Source organism: Sarcophilus harrisii, chromosome 5, assembly GCF_902635505.1.
Source record: "Sarcophilus harrisii chromosome 5, mSarHar1.11, whole genome shotgun sequence".
Taxonomy (NCBI): Eukaryota; Metazoa; Chordata; class Mammalia; order Dasyuromorphia; family Dasyuridae; genus Sarcophilus; species Sarcophilus harrisii.
Genome location: NC_045430.1, coordinates 121,873,429 through 121,895,361, shown reverse-complemented (window position 1 = coordinate 121,895,361; position 21,933 = coordinate 121,873,429). Strand labels below are relative to the sequence as shown.

Here is a 21,933-nt window from a genome sequence, read left to right as displayed (position 1 = left end):
AAAACCACTTCAGAGTTATTAGGTATGGAACAATTACATTCAGTTAAAGAAATAATATAGTGTTTAGTTTATGCCAAGAGTAAAATGTTAAGCATATTAGAATCATTATGTTATTTTGATCCTTACAACAACCTTGGGAGGTGGGTTGAGTTTTTTAATTTTTTTTATTTACAGATCAAGAAACTGAGGAAGAGATAAGATAATTTGCCTAAAATTACACAGCTAATAAATTTCATCAACTAGAACAGAGAAGGGTGAACTCATCAAGGGAAGAGATTGGCTAGTGTCCCACCCACTCACTTTGGCCTGCCATGTACTGCCAAGGCACCAGAACCTTCCCAGGCAGCAGCTGGGCAGAGTCGTGGAGACACTGGTGGGGTTTTTGTGTGTGTAGCAGAGGGCACTAGCTACAGAGTGGGAATCTTAGGGGCGGGGGTGGCTGGTACCAGGATCTTCCCATTAGTGGTGGTTTCTGGTTGCCAGCAGGGGCCTGACCTCCCAAAAGGGGCAGCTTTGGAGCTAGACACTCCTGAAGCTAGGGCCATTTCCAGCCTCTGGGACAGGGTGGATAGGATGCACCGCACTTGGGTGATGCTCCCAGGCTTGCCTAGAGGGGTGGGCTACAGGATACCCAGGGACACAGAGACATTGAAGTCATTGCCTTTGGTGGTGGCGGGGGCAGTGCACCTGCTGCACTCTTGGTGGACTGCATGGTTGGAGAGACAGAATGTAATTCAGATTTCCTTGCATTTTTCCAGCATTTTTTTCAACATTTCTATTTAGGAATCTGATCTGGGATGAGAGGGGCTAACAGAGAAAGAAGAATCTCTGAATAGGGGAATTACAAGATCTCTCTGGTTTAAACAATCATTCAAGAAAAGGTTAGCAAGAGCTTGCTACAAAGTAGCTACCTTCCTTTATTACCCTGAAACAATGAAGCAATTAATCTTGCCATTTACGTGAAAAACTTTTATAAAATTTAATCCTTATGTGTTCCTTAAAACAAATTCTATAATGTTATCCCCAAATTTACCAAGATATTTTAAAAGGAAGTGATTTCCTGGAATTATACCACTTAGGAATTCTCTCCTGAAATTCTAAAAATGAGAAATCTTCAAGCTTCTTAATATGCTGTTTCTGGTAGTTCTACAAACTTTGATTATCTGACTTTATTTTTGTAATTCCAACAGAGCCAAAGCTTAAATAACAAGGGAAAAAGTATCTTGTAGGTTTTTTCTCTTTTCTTATTACCTAATCTCCCACAGAAAGTTTAAAGTGGGAATTAGTCCTGCTCAATGAGACAATTACTTCAATTCAATTGTTCCAAACAATTTGGCTACAGCCCTAAGTTTTTCTGACTGGATGCATTTTAAATCTTTTAAAGTAACCACAGACATTTTACATTTTACAGACTCAAAACTAGACAGGATGACAAGACAGACATAAAGAATTCCAACAAAGTGTGGAATTGCAATTCTAATTTTAACTGTTTCATTGGAGGCACAAAAGTTACCATGTGCAGCTAAGCATGCAATGGCAATTTTACAGAGATATACAGAGAAGCCAATTAACAGAGGTGTTTAGTTAAAAAAGGAATATCCTACTAGTGGTCCAGGATGAACCTTTCATGGGCTCATATATAATGAGGGAGCTCTCAAAGTCCATTCTCTACAAATATTGGGTTCCTTCATATGTTCTTATTTATGAATGGCATTGCCCTTATTGCTTCAAGTTCCCAGAACTTTTCAGAACCTCTAAGATGAGATATTCAGATGAGATTAATCTAAGCAATCCACACGTGAAAAGCCAAGTGAATAGAGAATGTCTGCTGCTCAGATTGTAGTTCACTATTGGGTAAACTCAAGTCATTTCAAGAACACATACATGCAGATGGACAGTGAGTTGGGCCCAGAGTTGATCAAAGGAGAAAATCAGTCTGGATTACTGGTGGGAAACTCTGCAATATTATCAGTGCTTACAAGTTTTTGGCCACATAAAATGGAATATCCAGTCTTCTCTCATTTATGACATACAGCTGTGAATCATGGAATTGCACATTGTCAAAAGAATCAAAATTGTACTGATGATAAAAATAATACAATATAATGTATGTATACTGTATGATAATTAAAGTTCATTAAATTCCATTCCAAGTTTTCATGATAGGATAACAACAACAAAGTTTTTCTGTAATTCTCAGAATGGTATTTATGATGAATAATTTTCTTATTTCAGAACTTTGGTAACATTGTAAAATAGGCATTGTATTAGGCATTTTTGGAATGCTAAAGTTCAACAATAGGTAGCACTGTGCTTACACCATATTGGTCCATGCTATGACCAACTTTTAATAAAATGTCTGTTGCTATCATAAAGGTAATTTTTTTCTTAAGCGATTCCAGGTGAAAGATTAAAGTTATAATTTGTAAGTGATGAAAATATGGTATTTAATACAAAAAGAATTTTCTAAGACCTTTTCAATCTTTTAATAACTTAATAGCCACACTCTACTTCTTTTCCATTTTTAGACTAGCCTCTAATTTGTTTTACCTTACCAACTGTTTTTCTTACTTTGTCTTATTAATTACCTTCTTCCTTTCCTTAGTTCTTGAGGCTCTTGAGTACTTTAATATGCTATTCCCTCTGTGGAATAAGAAGGTATAAATATGTATATTTTGTGATTTACTATTTATAAAGTTAATTTTTATTTTTCCAAATTAATTAAGAGATTTGTTTCACTTGTTGAGATTTTCCTGAAAAAATCCTGAAATATCTTATGTTGATTTAATTGCCTGAAGTCATTTCGTTGAGGTATTTAATAATGTGCTGTCAATGTGACATTATTTTATCATTCAAATTAAAAAAAAAAACTTGGTATAAAATTTTTATCATGCATTTTTCACATTTAAATTTATATCATGAAAATATCAAAATCATAGGAAATAATGAAAGGCAAAAATAACAAAATGAAGAATGTCAAATAGCCAACCATATATATATGTGTGTGTGTTTTTTGTTTTTTTCCTGAGGAAATCGGAGTTAAGTGATTTGCCCAGGATCACAGAGCTAGGAAGTATTAAGTGTTTGAGATCAAATTTGAACTCAGGTCCTTCTGACTTCAGGGCTGGTACTCTATCCACTTTATCACCTTGAAGCCCCCGTTTGTATTTATTTCTTAAAAGAAAAAAAACTCCTCCTAAATTTGATCACTTTATCATTAAAGTATAAGAGCACATTGATACTTAATGCCATTTTATCATCCAATATTTCATTTTCTTTATCAAGGATGTCCTACTCCTAGTATGTATAAGGTTCATCTCTTATACACAGCATTCAAGGCAACTAAATTGTCTTTGCTAAGAAAACCCAAAATGGGGTCAGGAAGTCGGACATAACTAAAAACGACTGAACAAGTACAATAGTAGCATTTTAAGGATCTACTCTAAGGCCTTTCTAGCTCTAGAACTAGGCAGTCATAACGTCTCTTCTCTCTTTTGAATTAATATTTACTACTGTAGCTAAATTTATTTTGATGCATACTTATGCTTAAATGCCTAATCCTTGAAGACGCTGATTAAATACATACTCTTCCAGGAGTTCTAGAGATATAAAAACACAGTTTTAATGGGGGTGGGGACAGATTATGAGTTTGGTCTGCTCCCTAGTGGTGATTCAGGTAAGTACGGAATTAATATATATCTACCTTTATTACGCCAGCAATAGCCACCCTTAGTTAGGTTTTTCTCTACTTTCCAGATACAAAGTCAACTCAGAATCATCATCTTCTATAGCTCACATTCTAAATAGTCAATCTACAAGTATTTATTAAGCATCCATGTGCCAGGGACTGTGCATCTGAAAATTTCCTCTCACAAAAGAATTTATTGAAACTAAAGACTAACAATCATTTAAATGAGGTTTACTCTCACAATGTGTATTAATTTGAGGAAGACTAGTAAACTATTAAACCCACAATTCTTTTAAATTCTTTGAAAAAAAATTTCACTGGAGTGAAGGAAGAAGAGGGGAGGAAGAGGGACATAACAGCTTTCAACTAAACTGGAAATTGGTCATGTATTCACTAAATGCCCTTGATGGGCACAACTTGGGCATAACTTGGGCACAACTCCTCCAGAACTGGAATCTCATCAAAGGACTGTGCCTGTATATCTACTTTTGAATCCAAACTACCCACTCAACTTCCTAGGAGTCCAGACGAAGAGTTTTGAAGTTTTAAAAGCTCACAAATACAACCTAATGTCTGACAGTACACCCAGTCCTTAGAGCAAAGCCAAGCACAGCCTATTAAGTGCAAGGCTAGATAGATACTGACTTTTGTTGGAGGGACAAGATAGACTTGTTTAAGAAATTCTTAGGAGCTTAATAAATGCTTGTTAATTGAGCAATTGAAATAACAACGTAAGGCAGCATACTAAGATTGAGTAGGAAAACGAGTAATCTAGCCTAAGGCCAGGGAGGTTTGAGAAAGGGGACATCAAAGTGAGTTAAAGTGGTCTGAGAATAGTTTTAGACAGGTAGGACTGGAGCTGAAGTGTGAAAAATGAAGGAAATTCAAAGAAATGAGAGAAGTGTATTCTAGCAGTCAGGAACAGCATGCAAAGGTTTGGAGCTGGGAATGAATCCTAACATGTTTGTGTAGAAAATGGTCTCCCTGAGGCAGAGAAATTCATTTCAATACAGTAAACAATTACCGTGTAGTTGCTATGTTCAAGGCATTGCACCATCCTGGGGATACCAAGACAAAAACCTCCATATGGTTCCTACTCTGGAGGCTTTTACATTTAACTGGGAGAAATCAAAGTGTATTCACCTATAATTGAGCACAAGGCAATTTGAGGAAAGAGATGGCCCTAACGAGGGGATAAAGAAAAGCTTCCACACTGAACAAAGAGAAGCTAAGGATTCTAGGAGACAAAGATGAAGGAGGGAATGCATTCCAAGCATTCCTGTATAGAGCATCAGAGACAGATGTTGAGTTTTGAGAAGAGCTTGGCTGGAATGTAGTGACCGAAAGAGAAAAATATAAAATAATTCTGGAAAAAGAGAAGGGCATCAGTTAAATGGCAGCTATAAATGTCAGCTTAAGGAGTTTTTATTTTATTTTAAAAGTAGTCAGGAACCACTGAAGAATTCTGAAGAGAATGACATGGTCAGAGCTGTGATTTAGGAAAATTATCTTGGAAATTGCAGGAAAAACAGATTAAAGAGAAAAAGCCTGAAAACATACAGATCAATTAGGAATAATCATGATAAATTTAGAAAGACATATAATAAACTGTTTGATATCTAAAATTAAATTATAATAAAAACCAATAAGAGTAATATAAGAGAAAGGACCTTGAAATGATGGCTTTGTAATTGGAGAAAAGATAGGGTTTAACTTGTTGCGGAAGTAGAATCATCAAGCCCTGACAAATGATAGGGTAAGGAGTGAGAAAAGTCAAATAATTGAGTTCAAGAATGAAGAACACTATAATTAATTAAATATATTATATGGGCAAGATTGTGAATGAAAGACAGGGCTGGGACAATGAACTGTGAGAACAGAAAAAGTAGAAAACCTGGAAATTAAAGTGAGAATGAAGAAAAGAGTTGGGAGTGAAACAAAGTAAAGATGGAATGATAGGAAATGGATCAGAAAGGAGAATTTCAGAGTTCAGAATTAGGAAGAGCAGTTGTGGGCTGAAATGGTTAGTGCTAAAGTATAGCCATCTGTTACTCAAGAGTATTTCAGAATAGAGGGCAAAAGTGAAAATATATTTCAGAAGCTAAATAGGATGATGAAATGTAAGCCAGGATGTTCAAAGAATCGTCAATTTTCCAATTCTTCTCCATCCTAACTTCTTCAGAAGGAAAATAGAAGAGAAGGGCTTGAGCCTAATTACAAGTTTGAGAAAAACTAATAAAAATATGGAGAACAATTTCCAGGTACTTCCAGCTTCTATGAAAGAAGGCTGAAAAAGTAAATTTGTAAATTAAAAATTTAGTAAAACAAATGAGATTAGTCTGAAAAGGGAAAGTAGGGTGTTACTTAAATTACTCAAAAGGCTGAAAAGGTCTTGATAGTCACACCTTTTTCCCTTTTCAGACTAATCCCTTACTTAAATGCTGCTTTTTGGAAATATAAAGTTGTCCTAAAAACAAGTCTAAGATTCTAAATCAATATGACAAACAAACCATATACTAAGTTAAGAAAGCAGAAAGACTTGAAAGCTAGATGATAGTATAGTTTGCTGATGTTAGGATTCTTCAGATTCCTGTGGGTAATATAAAGTAACTGGAGGGCAAGGGTAGGGTGGGGATAGTGATTTGATGAAATAGATCTCTTTTTTGGGGGGAAGGTAAGGGGGTTGGTGGTATTAGTTTAATGTCCCACAGGTGAATTCTTGGTGAAGATTTCTATTGTAGAACCAGGAAAAATCAGGTCTTTCTCAAATTATTATTATTTTTTACATCTTAAACAAAGCATCAATTAGGTAGTGCAATGGATAGAACACCAGTCCTGACATTAACAGGATTTGAGTTCAAATCCAATCTCAGACACCACTTCCTAGCTGTGTGACCCTGGGCAAGTCACTTAACCCTAACTGCTTCAGCAAAAAATAATCAATAAACAAACATCCTAAACAAGAAGGGGATTTATCTTTAGTGGGAAAAGGAATGGAAGTCAAACAAGCAGAAAAGAATAAATCAACTGAACTATATTCAATCTCTCATCTAGTGTAAGAAAGTCTTGGCCACAATTTCTCCATTTACAAAATTAGCCCCTTCTACCTCTAAAACTAAAAAAAAAAAAAAAAAAAAAAAAAATCTTACAAGTCCTACATTTTGACCTCCACTTTTGGTGGAGAAAGGGGTTGAGTAACTTCTTTAATTAATGACATTATTAATTATTGCTAATAACAATTAATTATTGCTAAGAAGGGCTTCTTTTCCCATTTAGGCAATTACACCTATAAGGCATATTAGAAAAATAGTTGTAAAGTTAAGATCGACTATTAGAAGGCTTTAATGAAATGATTATATTTACAGTAGACAAAAAAAATGGTTGAGTGACTTGAAAACAGAAATATTTTTAAAGCCTATAATGCTTTCCAGGCTGAAAGGACAAAACAGTGACATTAATTTGAGTAAATTTCCTCCACTACACATACTCATGAATAAACAAAATTTGTTGACACAATCCAGTAGGATGAAATGGTGTTCAAAATAATTTATTGTTTCTATGTAGCTACTGGGAGCTTCTTTTTCATTTAGCTTTCAGATTGATTTCCCTATTGATAGACAAGAACAGTAAGCACAAAACATTGGTTTAATATGGATTGATTCGAATCAATGTGAAATTCCTTGCTATTTTTTATGGAACTGAATAAAATATACTATATGTGATATTGGGCAAATCACTTAATGAGTAACATTAATTATTACCTCGTGAGCAAAATGAGGGCTTCAGACTAAGAGGCCTCCAAGTTCCCTTCCTAAATCTACAAACTTATAAAATTTGAGTTCTGTTTTTAAAATATTTAAGGTAAATGCTCTTATTACAAACCCACATTGTTTTCTTATTTTTAGGAGTTTTCTGGTGCATTCTACTTTTGAATATATTCTATAAATTGCAGGAATAAGGTGACCAAGTGAAAATTTTTGAAAATACTACTAAGTGAAGCAATCAGTCTGTACCAGACCATATTTGATTCAGGAACTTTTTTTTTTTTTTTTTTGCAATAAGGTAGATATGTTGGAGTATCAGTTAGTCAAAGTTCAGCTTTCTTTGATCTTTTTAAAGCACATTATAGTTATATTCTTTGGGTTCTATTTTTTAGCTTTTCATTAGCTCAAAAAAATCTTGCCACATTTCTTTGAATTCATGTTAATAATATCATATTCCATCACATTCATTTAATTTTTTCAGCTTTTTTCCACAACCAGATGATATTTTCACGTACTGTTTTTTATCATTGATCAGTTACCAAGTATTTATATAGCAACTACTATGCATTGTAATGCTAGGGATACAGACCAAAATAGAAAAGACACTGTTCCCTCACTGCTTCCTCAAGGAGATCTGTCTATTGCAGAATATAATACCTTTACATATATTTAAAACAGATACAAAATTATCCAAGAAAATTTGGGGAGTGAGGAAAACATCAACAACTCAAAGGGATGAGGGAAGAACTTCTGTAGAGGCTTGAACTGAGCTTCAAAATAAATTACATATTCTATGAGGCAGAAGTGAGGAAGGACTGCATGCCTGTGAAGGATGGAATGTTTCATGTGACAAACAGCAAGAGAAGTCTGGCTGGCTAGTAAATTACATTAAGGGGAACAATGTGTAATAAGTATGGAAAGGTAAGTTGACACCATGTTTTAATGCCAGGAAAAAAGTTGAAATACTCCTGGAAGCAAAAAGTAATTACATTTTACACATTTTAGATATATTCCTTTGACAAGAATTACTTGAAAGGGAAGAGATTTGAGGGTGAACAATTATTGTGCTAGATTATCTGAGTAGCAAGACATATTGTACAATGAAGCATTTATTAAGCACTATGTATCAGACACAATAAGTGTTGGGGATCTAAATACAAGCAAGCATGGTGATTCTATCTTCAAGCAGCATACAATGTTATTGGTAAGAACAACACATAGAAGTGTGCTAGAGAGGGGAAGGGGGTCCATGCTAGCAACATGGTTTGGAAATGGTCATAGAGCAATTGGGAGATTCCAGGTTAGATAAGGTGAATGCAAGTCTCCAGGAATTCAATTAGGGTATTGCAATAGAGAAGGTGAGAATTTTTAAGGGCCTGATTTAGGGTGCATATGATTTTGGTGAAGAGAAGGGAAAGAATAAGAGATGATAAGGCTTGGCAATTGATTATTGAGAAGAAAGGAAGTGACTGTTGAGAGTAAGGAGCTGAGAGTGTTATAAAAGATAGAAAGAACAGTGGTTATCTTCAATGGAAAAAAAGGAAATTTGGAAGAGGGAAACAGAAAAGGATAAAAGTTCTATTTCATACATGTTAAATTTGGAAATCCTATGGAACATTCAGTTCAAAATGTCCACTAAGTAGCTGGTGATACAATACATATCATTTTCATATGAAAAGTCTTTAAATGCCAGCAGAAATCCAACCACGTTAGTCAGGCATTCAAGAACTGCCATAATCTGGATCCAAACTATCTTTCTAGTCTTAATTGCTACTCCTTCTCTACATTAATCAAGCAATAAATCTTGTGTTTTCCTACTTTTGTTTATACCATTCTTTTTCACCACCTTCCCTTGATGTTACAAACCTCAAGGTATAGCTTCTTTATAGAATATTCTAAGACTAAAAGAGACCTCTCCCTTTTAAGAACTCTTAACACATATTATTTGTATTAATCATGTAGCATTTTGTAATTACTCAATCATGCAAAATGATGTAGGAAAAAAATGAGAAATGGGTCTGAGAAAAAGAACAGGATAGACTGAAACACAAATACCAGAGGGCACAGTGGAAGGACAGAGCAAAAGGACATTTTGGGAAGACAGGTATAGAGATAAAGTAGAAGGGTATGTGAGTACAAAGGGAACAAGGAAGACAGAAATGCAAATGTTAGCAATAAATGAAAACTTAGATGAGGGAAGCAACGATTTTGTGGGAGGAGGCAGGCTAAGTAACTAGAAAAATGAGAAATGAGAGGTATTGGAACACTACACATGAGATTTTTTTTAATGTATTGAGCAGTTTTACTAAATATTTTTTCCTTTCTCTTTTCTTTTAAAAGAATTGTTATAAAGTATGACTAAGAGAAAAAAGGTGAAGGGATATGAAAAAAATCTAGGCAATGTAAAAACAAAAATCAACAAAACTGATTTAAAAAAAAGATTTTGGTTTTAAAATTGAGCAGAAACTATGGAACAAATTTAATTCAACAATGAAGTACCCATTATGTGAAGAATATTATGTTAGTATCCCAGAAGATACAAAAGTTAGGTAGAACATGGTTGCTTTATCGAAATGAAATATTATTTGCAAAGCTCTCTACATAGTGCCTGGCACAAAGTAGGCATTTAATAAATAATTATTACTTTCCCTTCCTTACACTAAGAAAATTTACAGTCTGGAAGAAACAATTAAATGAGATAGCAAATTGTTTCATCCCAGGACTTTATAACTGACTCTAGTTAACTATATTAATAAGACCCTGAAAGCAAGATTATCCTCAATAAGCAAAAGGAATTTAACTTTATACAGAAAACAATGGAAACAATGACAACAAAATAGTTTAAAGCTGATTCACTTTACAAACTTACCACAACATTTTATAGGGCTTATTCTATATCAAAAGTGACAAGGGAAGACTGTTCAGAATTATTAGAGATAAATCATCTCACAGTGCTTTTGTTTTTGTTTTTTTTTTGTTTTTTTGCAAAGGTTGGTATAATTCACATCTAAATTTGATGCAGAGCTTAGGTTGTATTGAAACAGTTCAATTTTTCAGCCACATGCTGTGTGTTCATCAGTGCTAGGAGTCTGGAAGAGACTGGCTGTGAGTACCATTTCTTGTCTTCAATTGTGACTGAGCAATGTCTGCAAGGGCACTCTGTATTTTTTCTAAAAGCATATCTCCTCTGCAAACAACATCTTCAAGACAAGTAGCAGCCTCATGGTTTTCCTCTTCCAACTTACACAAGCTTGCAGCCTTAAAAAAAACAAATACAAAAACAAAGGCAAATAAATATCTTTAGAATGAAAAGGGAAGGAAAACAACTTTGGTGATTAATGAAGATTAAAAGTGAAAAACTCAGCAATATATTGATGTGCTTTTAAATCTGGATGGGTTTCCATACAATGAAATTAATAGACTTGGGAGAAAATCAAAATTAGTCAATATTTTATATCCTGAGCATATATGGCAATGTAACTTTTCAATAACTAGGAATCTCTTAAAATGTACTAGTGACTGCCCTGCTTTTCATTTCTCAATGTTAATGTAATACCATATCCAGATTTTTACCTCACTCACTTTTAATTAGGAGGAAAGAAGCCACATTTACAGTATGCTTTAAGGTTTTCAAAGCATTTCTTCACAAGAAGCCTATGAAATAGTAGTGCTAATATGATCCTTATTTAGGATAAGGGAAAGTAGAAGCTAGATTTTCTACCTGTTGAGAAAGTTAACAAAAAAGGAGGTTAGCTTAGAAATCAGGAAAAGGCTGAAAAACTCAGCATAGTGAGGTTTACCTCCCAAGTGCAAAATCCAGGTCTACTTTCATGTGCTATGCTTTGAATATTAAACAAAAGATATTAATCTAATTATTTAGAAATTTTCTGTTGTTAAGCAATCTTAAGTGAGGGATGAGAGATGCATCTTACCTGCAAAGCAGCTGTAGATTCTTCACTAGGTAAAGAATCTATCAAAACATCTATGTCCTTTGCTGTTCGTGCAATTAGTGCTGCAAAGAGCTGGGCATATTCTATAGAAAGAATTTAACTTGATTAGGAGATTACAGAATACCTGAAGCTGTCAGAAACCAAAACATTTTAGTTAATTAACCCTAGCTCATTGTCTTTTTATACAAAGTTTCCAAACTTTAAAATATATTTTTAATGTCCAAATCCTACTGAGCCTATATTGACTAAAACTTATTTTTATCACTATTAACTGCTATTAATCAACCTGGAAATCAAAAGCAAATCTAATAGTAGTGTCCAAAAACTTATCATGTATAGATCTAATTAATATTAAAATTTTCTGATATATATATATATATATAATAAAAATAAATACTAGTTACATATAATGAAAAATAATAATTTTCAATGAAACAAAATAGGTCAGCAATAGAGAGTCACAAATTATGGAGCATATTACCAAATATAAACTGCATGCAAAATTCAGGGCAAAAGAGGAAAAAAACCTGTCTGACCAGAAAAGGAAATGGGCCAGATGTATCAAAAAAATGAGAGATAATAAATGGATCATCCAAATACCTCCTAGGTACACAAATAATATGACAAGCTATAAGAAGGTTACCAATATGTTAGATGTAGCCTCTACAGAAGATTTAAGGAAAAACATAGAGAAGTCACACAGAGGAAAGCATGGAGGAAAGCAGGGAGTACTTCAGCATAATTATATTTCCCATGAATTATAATTAATGGGATAATTTGACACATTCAGCTATACTTATAAGTGAACTCAATTTTATCATACCCAGAACTAGGTTATTTCAAAAATCTCTCAAGTTTGTTTGAAGAAGATACAAAGCACTCATTAAAACAAAGCAAAAACTCTCCTTCAATTGCAAAGGATGGGGAGCCACTGATTGATTGGTCAGTGTTGTCAGTTTTACTCACTACTTTCCCCCTCCACTGTTTATAATTGTCATGAGGGAAAGTTTCCAGGGTAAGGATATCCTGGAAACAATGTAATTTTAAAAAAACAAAAGATATTCAATAAAAGATTTAATATCTTAAAAATAAATTGGATGGAAACAATTTATATATTGTAACAATAGATTTCATTAAATTTAAAAGTCTTTCCTCCTCTTCCTCTCCCAGTCCCCAGAAGACAAGAGGTATGATTCACAAAACTAAATATTAAAATTTGACTTGATACCAGTTTTCTGATCCACTATATGAATCAAAACAAGTATACTTGACTCATTTGAATGAAATAGGAACAATGATCTACTTCACAAGATTAATTTATATCTGGTTAGCTCAATTGGTTAAACTTATGGTATCAACTATGAGCTGAATGCCTTTTGGCTTCACTTTGATTCACAGCTATGTGTTGTACCCTTCCCAGGCTTTACTAAAATGCATGCTCAGGTTGGACTGAGTGTGTAGAGATGCACAATTTCATTACCATTATTGGTTAAGAACACCTGAGAATGGAGCACCAATGCTGTAACTGTATAAAAGGACAGTTTATTTCACAAGACTGATTATAATAACCCATTACATGAAAATAAAGAGCTTCACAAATCTTAAGTGAATAAAAACAAAATATATTTTGATCTTCTGAGCAAATATATGTAATTAAATACCTTACCAAAAGAGTTTAAGTTAAATCAAAACGTATAAAGAATCTACCTTCTGTAGGATTTGCTGGTTGATCTTTGTTGATTGCTGTCTGAATATTATTGAAGGAGGCAGGAGGACCACATTGCTGCAACACTCCAATGGCATTACAAAACTGATCTGCAAGCTTGAAACAGATTACCAAAAGATTAGAGATACTCAAACTGGTTATTTTTGGACACTTTGAGGATACTGGAAACAACATTCTTTTAGTGGAAGTCTCTACATAAAGCGCTATAAGTATTGATAATGTTTTAAAAAGTGATTTTGAATAAATCAGATTAATTTAATTGGCAATATATTTGGATTTTTTAAATCACGGCAACTGGGGTTAAGTGACTTATCCAGGATCACACAGCTAGTAATTGTTATGTGTCTGAGACTGAATTTGAACTCAGGTCCTCCTGACTCCAAGGCTGGTGGTCTATCGATTGTGCCACCTCACTGTCCCTAACTGGCAGTATTTTGCCAATGTAAAAATGTTACACAGATGAAGAATTACATAAAATAGTTTGAAATGATAATTTTAAAATACCTTTCTTTTGTATGAAAGCATTACAATCATGTAACTAAAATTAATACCAATATGGTTATGAGATAAGGTCAAGAAAAAATAGTACTATTATTTCAAAATCTGATTCTTCTTGTGCAGCAAAATAACTATGGATATATATACATACATTATATTTAACATATACTTTAACATATTTAACATGTATTGGTCTACCTGCTATCTGGGGGAGGAGGTAAAGAGAAGGAAGGGAAAAATTGGAACAAAAGGTTTTGCAATTGTCAATGCTGAAAAATTACCCATGCACATATCTTGCAAATAAAAAGCTATAAATAAAAAAAAGAAAAAAAGAAAAAAATAGTACTACTAACAACTCATATTTTTATAGTTTTGCAATTCAAAAAATGCATTATTTCCATTTTAAAGATGAGGATACTGAGGCTCAAATGACTTGCCTTGGATTATTAAACTAGTTAAGTGTCAGAGATAGAACACAGTTTCAGAATTTGAAGATTCTTTCCAAGTCAATCTCTTTCTTTAAAACTACTCAGCTTCTTTCAACACTTCCTATGGCAACCCTAAATTTTGCTATTTTTAAGCAAACATATATTAATTGCCCTAGAGTTATACAGAAGAAGCCTCATATATGTTTCACTTAAGCAGCTGTATCTTAGGGCCTAGGATAGGCTGAAAAATAAAAAGTAAAAAGACAGAGGGAAGGAATTATCTGAGAACTTACCTAGGTACCTATAAATATGTTGTTCACAGACTATTCTCGATTCTCTGGGCTTCTTATTTAGAAGAAAGGATGACATAACTGCCTAACTGTTCTCTGTCATCTCAAGACTGCTGAATACTCACTTTCTTCCAGCATTTACATTTTATTTATTGCCTACTAGACTTTTCAAAGGAAATATTTCATTTGGTCCCTCTTTGGGTGCCCAGGATATGAGTGAGAAGGGGCAAGAGCAAAAAACAACCTAACCTCAGCTTATATACAAATCACCTTTCCCCATAAAACCAACTATCCTTTCTGTCTTTCTTGCGTCTATCAATGGTAATTGATAAAATTGATAAAATCATACAGGTAATTAAATGTCTGAGGTAAGAATTGAACTCGGGAAGAGTTTTCCTAACTCCAGGCCTGGAACCATTATGCACTGTGCCACCTAACTACCCACAACACAACTACCACCTCTTTTTCTTTTTTTTAAATTAAAGCTTTTTGTTTTCAAAATATATGCATGGATAATTTTCGACATTCACTCTTACACAATCCTGTGTTCTAATTTTTTCCTCTCCCTTCTCCCACCTTCCCCTCAGAAGGCAAGTGATCTTTGACAGAAAGAACTGTATCTTGCAGGACTCAGTAGGGCTGGGCATGCACTTTATACTCATCATCTATCAAATAAAAAACTTGCACTTTCTACTCAACATTCATAAGCTCCCTCCAGAAGACAATGGATAAGATTTGTCAATACTCCCTAATTTTATATATAAACTTATTTTAAATTAAGAACAACTTTGCAGTGCCATCTCCAGTTTAATCCTGGCTGAACAACCATATTGCAATGATCAGAACCTAAGGTTCTTCATTCTACTGCCACCTAGTCAGCTAAGCCCATTAGCTGGCAGTCAGGTGGCTAGTTAGCAGACTTGGAGTCAAGAAGACCTAAATTCAAATCAGTCATTTATGAGGAAGATACAACATCTCTAAAAGGGACATAGGGCGAAGCCCTATATATATATATATATATATAAAATATATATAAATATATTTATGTGTTATATAATTTATTTATATAATATTTATAAATATAATAAATATATTTTATATAATATATATATAAATATATAAATAAGCATTTATATAAGGTTTATTCCCTGCCAGGCACTGTGCTAAAAACTTTTTTTAACACATCTCATTTCAACCTCACAACTCTGTAAAAACAGTTCTTATCATTCCCATTTTACAACTGAATAAATCGAGGCAAAGAGACTAAATGACTTGAGGGGAGAGGCCCTATGAGTCTTTCAGACTCAGCCTCTCCCTACCACAACTAGCTGCTTCTAACTACCTCAAAGCCTCTGTGTAAAATAATTAAGAAAACGCGCATAAAATTTATTCATAAATACGAATTATTTAACTACGTATCACTACTACATCTGATTCTCTTGAACCAACAGAGATGAAACAATAGAACACATTAAAGCTAATTGCTTCTTATAGGCAAAAAGCCCCGAGTTCAAATTCGATTTTTAGATACAAGTTTATGTGCCCAAGCAATTCACTTAAATCTGCCTCGGTTTCTTTAGTTGTAAAATAGGACTCAGCTAGCACCTTTCTCTGGGTTGTTGTGACGATTAAATGGGCGGCAGCCTTTCCAAGGGCCTGGCACACAGTCATCTCTGAATAAATCTTTATTATTAGCCCGGTGCCAGGCTCATAGAAGATGCTAATAAATGTTTATTGATCGTTAACATCGGCACAGTGCCCGGTCACAGATGGAACTTCATGTGCATTTTTAATACCTGGAAAGCGCGGAAACGGGTGCTTGATGTTTGGTGATTAACATCAATAAAGTGCTTAGCATTTATTCGGCGCTTAATGTTTGCTTTGATCACAGTGAGTGGGAAACAGCTGACGCCTAATAAATGTGGGTTACTGATTCGGTCTGTGGGAGGGGAGCTCCTGGTCTGCTGTGGAACCAGTACTTTTGGTCCCTCTCTGGGCGAGAAGGGGCAAGAGGAAAAAACAGCATTCCCCTCGCGGGAAGCACGAGCCTGCACCAGCATCGGGGAGAAGCAGGCGCCCGCCGAGGGCCGCCAGCGAGTCCCGCCGCTCTCTCTCAGGGCTTGGGCCCTTTCTCAGAGAGGGCTGCAGCCGCCCGGGGGGAGGAGGAAGAGAAGGGGGAGGAGCAGGGAGAAGGGTCAGCCAGGGCCGGAGACGGTGACGTTTCCGCAGAGTAGCTCACCCCCGCCGCAGCCGCAGCCGCGGCCCCTCCCCCCTGCCCCACAGCCTGCGTCAGTCGGCCGAGGCTCCCGGTCAGGCAACGGCACATCCATCTCTCTCTCCCCTCGTCCCCGGCCGCTTCCAGAGGAGAGAGAAAACGTCACAACCCAGGCGCCCCATCGCCCGCCCGCCCCAAGAAGGGAGAAAGAGAATGGATGAGACGGGGACCCCAGCGCCATTTCCTCACCGAGTTGACGGCGTCCTGAAGCTGAGTGAGCCGATCCGCCATGTTGCTAGCGCAGACGCCAATGCCGCAGCCCTTCCTATAGCCCGCTCCCGGCTGATTGGACGGCGCCGGCGACCAATGGCGTGGTCGCTCTCCATAGGGGTGGGGGTGGGGCCGTTGTCCTCGAGGGAACAGTTCGTGGAACTACTTTGTTATGTAGTCGTTTAGTTCGGGACTCCTTTTGGGGTTTTCTCGGCAGAGCGGTCTGTCGCTTCCTTCTCTAGCTCGCGTCGCCGTTGAGGAAAATTAGCTTAAGTTAAGTTAAATGCCCACGGTCAAACCTGAACTCGGCAAGTCTTCCCTATCTCAGACCGCCTCACTGCGCTACTCGTCTAGTTCTGCTGTGACCTTCCCTTTAGATTGTAAACTGCTTGGGGGCAGGGACTCCGTTCTTGCTCCGCGCTAGCATTTCTAGCTAGCTCAGGGGGGCTGTTCATGCAGAATACACTCATTACCTATCGAATAAAAAATACCCGTTGTAGCCAAACGCACGTCGTAGCTAACACACGTCGTAGCCAAACGCACGTCGTAGCCAAACGCACGTCGTAGCCAACCGCACGTCGTAGCTAACACGTCGAGCCAACCGATCGAAAACGACGTCGAGCTAACCGCATCAGGCTGCCAAACGACGTCAGAAGCCAACCGCACGTCGAGCAAACGCGTGAGCTAACCGATCAGAGCCCAAACGACGTCGAGCCAAAACCGACGCGAGCAAAACGACGCGAAGCAACCGCACGTCGAGCTGCCAAACGACGTCGAGCAACCGACGCGTAGCAAACGCACGTGAAGCAAACGCACGTCAGAGTGCCAAACGACCAAAAGCCAAACGACGCGAGCCAAACGACGCCAGCTGCCAAACGCACGCGAGCCAAACGACGCCGAGCCAAACGACTGAGCCAAACGCGAGCCGGGCCAAACGACGCAGAAGGCCAAACGACGTGAGCCAACCGCACGCGAAAAAACGACGCCGAGCTGCCAAAGCAGGAAACCGCAGCAGCCAAACGAGCGAGCCAACCGCACGCCGAGCCAAACGCAAAGCCAAACGCACGCGAAAGCAACCGCACGCGGAAGCGCCCAAACGCCGTAGCCAACCGCACGCGACAAACGACGCCGAGCCAAACGCAGCCGAGCCAACCGCACGCAGGCGCCAAACGCACGTCGTAGCCAAACGCACGTCGTAGCCAAACGCACGTCGTAGCCAACCGCACGTCGTAGCTGCCAAACGCACGTCTTAGCCAACCGCACGTCGTAGCCAAACGCACGTCGTAGCTAGCATTCTTTTGGACATAGGATCCTCGTTGTAGAACAGAAAAGAGTCCTTAGGTTATCTCCTTATATGTCCCTGAATTTCACAGGAAAAAACTAAGATTAGATGATTTGTCCAATGTCAGGTTCATCACTTAAACCCAGCACTAAATCTTCCAGCTTGAAATGCGGTTGTGCGCTGCCCTTTTCTATTGGACAGGGCCACCTTTACGTCGCAAACTACCCAGTCGTCAATGCTCGCTTCTCATGAAATCCTGGCAGTTCTAGAAGTTTGTTGGGGACTGTTATTCTATTAAATTTTAAATGCATATACATTCGTGTGTGCATAATTAAATATTTGGGAATGGGTAGTGCATTCTTTGTACGTGTTCAATAAGACTGAGTTTCAGATCTAGGACTTTTTTTTTCCTTTTTTTTTTTGGCCATTTTTTTTAATCCTGGGACTTAATAAATGCTTATTGATTGACTGTGGGTGTGGAATGTAGCAAATTATTTAGCACATTGTAGTAAAAATAAGAATAATAAGTAACATTTATATAGGCTCTCTATGTGCTGGGTACTTCCTGGGGGCAAAAAAACAAAAAAAGGAAAAAAAGAGTCCTTGCTCATAAAAAGCTCACATAGCAATGGGGAGAGTCGATAACATGGAAGATACTCATGTAAATATTAAAAAAATAAAAAGCATCAATGATGCTTTGGATTTTACAGATTTTCCCTCCTCATTCCTTATTTAAAGAAATGGCTCCCTTTGGAGGGGAGCAGAGTAAAGGTTTTTAGACAAAAATATTAAATACTCTATGACAAGAATAAGAAATAAATAATTTACATATGCTAGTCTCAGAAGGACACACCAGAAAAGCCTTTAATGAGGACCAGATTCACAAATGAATTCTTCCATTCTTTCAAAGAACAAGCAATTCCTATGCTAACAGACATTTAATAAATATAGAAATAGTATGCTATTCAATTCCTTCTGTGAGTCAAATGTGGTTTTGATTTCTTACCCCAGAAAAAAGGGAATTGTAGGCTAATTCTGTCTGGGCCTTAACACCAGTGAGAAAAAACTTAAGTAAAATATTGCTAATAGGATACAGAAATTTACCAAAAATAATTGGAAAAACAATAATAAATAATTAAGAGATTACTCTTCACTCCAAAAATAGGAGTAATGTTTTCTTCACAGAATCATTGAATTTAAGACTTGGAAGGAATTTCAGCAACCATCAATCCAGTCCTTAAACAAAAAGGAATTCTCAAAAAAACAAAACAAAAAAAAACCCAAAAAGGAATCCTCACTATAAATGGAAAGTCCACCTCTGCTTGAAGACCTTAGAATTTAAGACTTGGAAGGAATTTCAGCAACCATCAATCCAGTCCTTAAACAAAAAGGAATCCTCATTATAAATGGAAAGTCCACCTCTGTTTGAAGATCTTACAAGAAAGGGAACCCATCTTGAAGCAACACATTCAAATTTTGGACAGTTCTTATTTTTAGGAAGTTTTTCTTGACATTAAGATTAAATTTGCAACATCTCCCCTTTACTCCTGCTTCTGCCTTGTATTGCTAAGATATCTATAACTATCAGGCTATACCTGACTGAGTCTTCTCTTCTCCAAGCTAAACAGGCCCAGTTGCACATGACATGTATCTAAGGACTTTAATTATTCTGCTTGTCCTCCTTGGGACACTATCCACATCATTTCTGACAGATTATACTTTTTCCACTCACTCAGCCACCAACCTGGGTCAGGACTCTCATCTAAAATATCTCAATAGACTCAGTTGTCTCTCTACACTGATGCCAAAGTGATTTCTCAAGGGGCTAATGCCTTCTCCAAGATTATCCTCTCTTGTGTTTTTATGTGCTCTTGTGTTCAAGTTGACAGCCCAAATTAGACTAAACTTCTTGAGAGTGGAGATTTTTATCTTTGTTTCCCTAATTTCTAGCACTTTAGGTGCTTGTTAAATATTTGTTGATTGATACAAGACAACAGGCTTCTCTATTGTCTTTATCAATTATATAAATAGGTACCTAAGTCTTGATAGGTAATCAACTACTTATACTCTGTTTCCTCCTTATGTTGTAATGAGGGGAAAAGCACTGACTCCAAAAAGTTGGGGAAACTTTAGATCTAACCCTAGTTCTGTTCTTTATTATCTGTATAACATACTTTTAAGATTAACGATAATATCTTCTCTACCTAATTAGTATGGATGAAAGAATTATGTATTTGAAAGAATTTTGTAAACCATAAACCCTTAGATGAGAAGTTGCTAACATTTTAGGTCAGTTTCATGGATCTCTTTGGCAGTCTGCTGAAGCCTTGGAATTCTCAGGAAATATTTTTAAGCACCTTAAATATATAGGTCTAGAAAGAAAATCAATTATATTGGAATTCCGTTTTAAACATAAAAAAAGTTAATGGGCTTTATTTCACTTAACTTCCCTGTTATGGTTACCTAGATATCCTTTCTAGCTCCCTCAGTGGCCTTTGCTGCTGTCCTTATTGTATTCCTTGTTGCTACCTTGTTTTACTCAGAGATATTATGAGATGAGGGCAGGGGAAGAGAAATAAATCATTTGCACTTCTATATGCATTTATTTCATGCTTTCTTCAGTTGGGTCTATGATCCACCTAATTTCTTGTAGAAAGATGTTGCTTTATGTTTTGCATAACTTCACATATGCCTTCTAAAAGAAGGGGTAGGGAGGAAGAGAGAATCTGGAATTGAAAAGTTTTAAAAATGAATATAAAAATTGTTTTACAGAGAAAATTTACAGGGAAAAATTGTTTACTGGGGAAAAAAAAAAAAAAGATGTCTTAAAGGAGGTAACCAATAGAGAGTGAACAAAAAAAGAAACTAACCATCCATCTTCTCAGAAAGTTGTCTCTCTGATCTAGTGACACTCCCTTGAGCCCATCTCTGCCTGCCTTGAACTGCTTCCTTTTCACCTAAAGCTTATTTCTGGCTTCAGTCTATTCCCATTGAGCACTCTTATAAAACAGCTAAACTACAAGATGTATTACCTAATGGACACACTAGGTATTTATCAATCAAAAAAGCTGGCAACAGGGGAGAATTGAAATTATTGTAGTACATAAATTCTGAAAAGGATAAAGAGCTAAGTTCTCATCTTCATCCAACAATCCATTCCCAAGTTTGAACTCTAAACACATTCAGCCCAGTCAGATCTGCTACAAGCAACATGAATTTTATAAAACTGTCAGTAATAAATAGTATTAGCTCACAACTTCTATTGGTTTTAAGGTTTACAAGACACTTTACATTTGATCGTAACCACAACTCTATATTATTCCCTCTTTACAGATGAGAAAATCATAGCTCAGAAAAATAATTTGCCCAAGATCACACAGCTAAGTATCTGAGACAAAATTTGAATCCATGTTTTCTTAACTCCAAGGCTAGTATTCCACATCAAATGGAAGTATTTACTACCTGTGTGACTTGGAGAAGATCTTAGTCTCAGTTACCTAACATGGAAAATGAGGTAGTTGAACTAGATCTTCTCTAAGGTCCCTTGGGGCTCTAGAGTTTTCAAGGTGATTGTTTAATTTTTTTTTCTCAAGTCTTCAACTGGTGTCTAGTAATGAGGGAGGGTCTTTTGACTGTGTCAGAAATAGCTTCTAGTAAATTTAGTTAATTCTATCTAAATTGACCTCAGAGGTACTCTCAGAAGCTTTAAGGGAAGATGTAGAATTGAGATGTTTTGTCAAGGTCCTTGACTTCTTGGAGGAGTAACATAGAGTGTAAAACAGACCACAGGTGAAATGCATGAGTCTTTCAGATTGTGAATTC

At 36.4% G+C, this 21,933-nt stretch overlaps 1 protein-coding gene across 1 annotated transcript; it reads right to left on the bottom strand.

Moving 5' to 3' along the window:
• Positions 1-7,014: 7,014 nt before the first annotated feature.
• On the bottom strand, positions 7,015-17,425 carry MED21 (mediator complex subunit 21). The gene is made up of 4 exons (XM_003771398.4): positions 16,809-17,425; positions 13,110-13,224; positions 11,385-11,485; positions 7,015-10,710 (listed from the first exon to the last, which is right to left on the bottom strand). Exons 1-4 carry the CDS (start codon positions 16,848-16,850, stop codon positions 10,534-10,536), a joined length of 435 nt encoding a protein of 144 aa, XP_003771446.1. The 5' UTR covers positions 16,851-17,425; the 3' UTR covers positions 7,015-10,533.
• Positions 17,426-21,933: the final 4,508 nt, after the last annotated feature.